The following is a 2813-nucleotide window of genomic DNA, read 5'->3' as shown; positions in this document are numbered from 1 at the left end:
TATTCCCACATCGATTGCGTGGCAGTTTCCTTGCCAATTAGTTCAATCTAACAACCACATGTGTGACACCACCAACAATCAGATCCTAACCCTCGAACTCAGCAGTGGCTCAAATATCAATATGAAAAATCTGTTTTCACTTTTCAGCGCTCGCTGCCAAATCTCGAGGGTTCAGTGTTCAATTTAAAAAAAAAAAAAATTATATCAATTAGTTTGCCGCATTTTGTGGGGTCACCAAACACTTTCTCAATGTTGCTGCAACATGACACTCGTTGAAACAGCTTCAACAAATAGTGCAAGCTGCTGCAGCAACGTTTTATATAAGGGAAGGTTTATATTAAAGTTCAAAGCGTTGACAAAATATTATTAAAAATAGCCTTGAACCAATTTGAAAACTGTCAATGTTTCGTTTGAATTACGCCAAATCAGAAAACGCAACGTGGCAATTTATAATGATAATGAAAAATGGCAAAAGTATTAAGACTAAGATAGTTATAATAATGCATTTATTTATTGTGTATAAAAAAAAGGTTTATTATTTTTGTAAGCTTTTTTATTAGGCAGTCGACTGCAATAGAAAATTATCTGTTGACATTTATTTTTATATTTTATTTTAAACATTTTTAGTACGTATTAATACGTTTTTAATAGTTACTAAATGAATTTGCTTAGTAACAATTTTTCTAACATTTTTAAAACCTGTGGCAGACTTTGTTTTTGCTTCTAATAAAGAATTTGATATTAATTATGTTGTCGAACTAAAGAAAATCATAGCCACCCCAAAAAAAAGATATGACAACTATAAATTTTTTTTTTCTCATGAAAATCAATTTCCCTGCCCCTTTCGAATAAAAGTTGTTAACCTGATATTTAGCTTTGCTTATCATAAATGATTACAGCGCAACGTGCGTCGCTAAATTAGAATCAAATTGAGAGAAGTCAAGCTGATTTATGCATTGCCCATAGTCAATGTAGAACACGAGGATAAGCGCAGCCCCAGCCCTTCTCGCTTCATGTCTTAAACAAAGCCTCGAGGCCGGCTGCTGGAAAGCCAAAAGGTAAACAGGCAAGGACACCCTTTGACGTACGCGGAGCCGCCGCCGCCGCCGCCGTCGCGTGCAACGTTAGTCAGAGTGCCTGCCAATCAGCCTCGATTGCGTAAATCTCGACAAGCTGCTTATCTGATGAAATGTGAGCAGCGTTGCAAGCAACTCGCTTCATATGATAAGCATCTCACACGTTCACGGGGCCGGCAGAGCATCCGGCGCCTGCCTGATGGGGGGGAAGAAGTCGAGCCTGTCAGAAAGTGACAGCTTAGGCAAGCGCTGCAAGCCGAGGGCTTCACTGTAGTGACGACTCACTGATTGGCATCGGAAATTGAAGTGTTTTTATTAATATCAATTGAACATTTGCGCAAAGATTTCATTACGGTCAGTCGATTAATGTGGCGTCTGCATTGTTTTTTGATTTGTTGGCCATAATTGAAATTCATTGGCAGCTTGGCTGATTGACAGACGCTTATTGCACTGACAACTCAATTTGACAGCGGCAACTTGTTGTGGCACAAGCAGGCGTTTCATATTGAGTTAGCTAACATGGCAACATGCTGTGTTAGCTTTGACTATTCAAATCGTAACGTGCTAGTAAATACAAACACATAGTTATATACATTTGTTTTTTTTATAAACTCAAATTATACGTTTATTTAAAATGACGCCCAAGCATCGCGACATTGCGCCGTTGCTCAAAAAATTGCGTGACTTTCTGCTGGGTCGTGTCCATAAAACTCATCATCGCTTTGCGGATCAGCTTTCACCCAAAACTCCACCAACTGTCAGTCCTCCCGATAGCTCCGCCTTGCTGTCCGGCAATCAGTACTTTACACGCGATGCCAGGCGTGAAGTCAAGCCGGCAATTGATTTGATGCAGACTGAACAGAAGCAACTCGCCTCGGCTCAGAAGGCAGCTGAGCAGCCGCCAGCAAAGGATGCGCCAGCGCCGGCGCCAGAGCAGCCAAGCAAGGACTCTGACGAGTGCAAGCCCAAGAAGTCCAGGAATAAACCAATTCTTGGTAAAGTTCACATGTGGGACTAACAAGCTTAGATTCAAACAAAGATTTGCATATTTGTTAGCATTTATTAAAATAGAATTAAATAATTGTCTCCCCCATTATTTTATTCTGCTATTATATTATGCTGGCATTGGTTTTATATTCAGTTGTTTATAAATATGCTCGTTGCTTATTTTATCGGTTCGTTATATTTTTTATTTATTTGGACATCAACAAATTTTGCAGAAAGACACAAATAACTTTTTTCAGTGCCCTTCTATATTTTATTATTTTTATTAATTTAAATAAGACTAAATTTTTATTAAACAATTATCGAACTATAAATATAGTTTATTTAGCATTAATACTGCGCAGAAACATTATAAAAGTAATGCTAATACTTATACTAGTGTCTGTTCTATTTTATATATTTTTTAAATTTAATCTTTTTATATTTATTGAGTCTGCATCACTTTGACTTTAAAGTCACAAAAAAATTGTATATTAAATGCAAATCTAATTAGATTGTCAGGTATGAAAATTATTTATTACAGCTGCATGAAAATTTAATTAAGCGCACAATTAACAGCGCTGCTGCCAATCAGTTTACACACACACACACACACATACACACTTATATGCGCATATGAGCTTAAACACATTTAATGCCATCAAAATTTATTTACAATTTAAAATGAGGCAATTTAAGCAGCAGCAATAACAACAACAAATGCATTGACGTTGAGTGGATTATGGCAATTGT

The 2813-nt window shown here is 37.0% G+C and overlaps 1 protein-coding gene across 1 annotated transcript; it reads left to right on the top strand.

Moving 5' to 3' along the window:
- The first annotated feature begins 1623 nt into the window (after positions 1–1623).
- Positions 1624–2163, top strand: LOC108599337. The gene has a single exon (XM_017986139.2). It carries the CDS (start codon positions 1711–1713, stop codon positions 2092–2094), a length of 384 nt encoding a protein of 127 aa, XP_017841628.1. The 5' UTR covers positions 1624–1710; the 3' UTR covers positions 2095–2163.
- The last annotated feature ends 650 nt before the right edge of the window (positions 2164–2813 follow it).

The sequence above is a fragment of the Drosophila busckii genome, chromosome 3L (assembly GCF_011750605.1).
Source record: "Drosophila busckii strain San Diego stock center, stock number 13000-0081.31 chromosome 3L, ASM1175060v1, whole genome shotgun sequence".
NCBI lineage: Eukaryota > Metazoa > Arthropoda > Insecta > Diptera > Drosophilidae > Drosophila > Drosophila busckii.
Note: the sequence above shows the minus strand (reverse complement) of the source record. Positions and strands in the feature narration are given on the sequence as shown.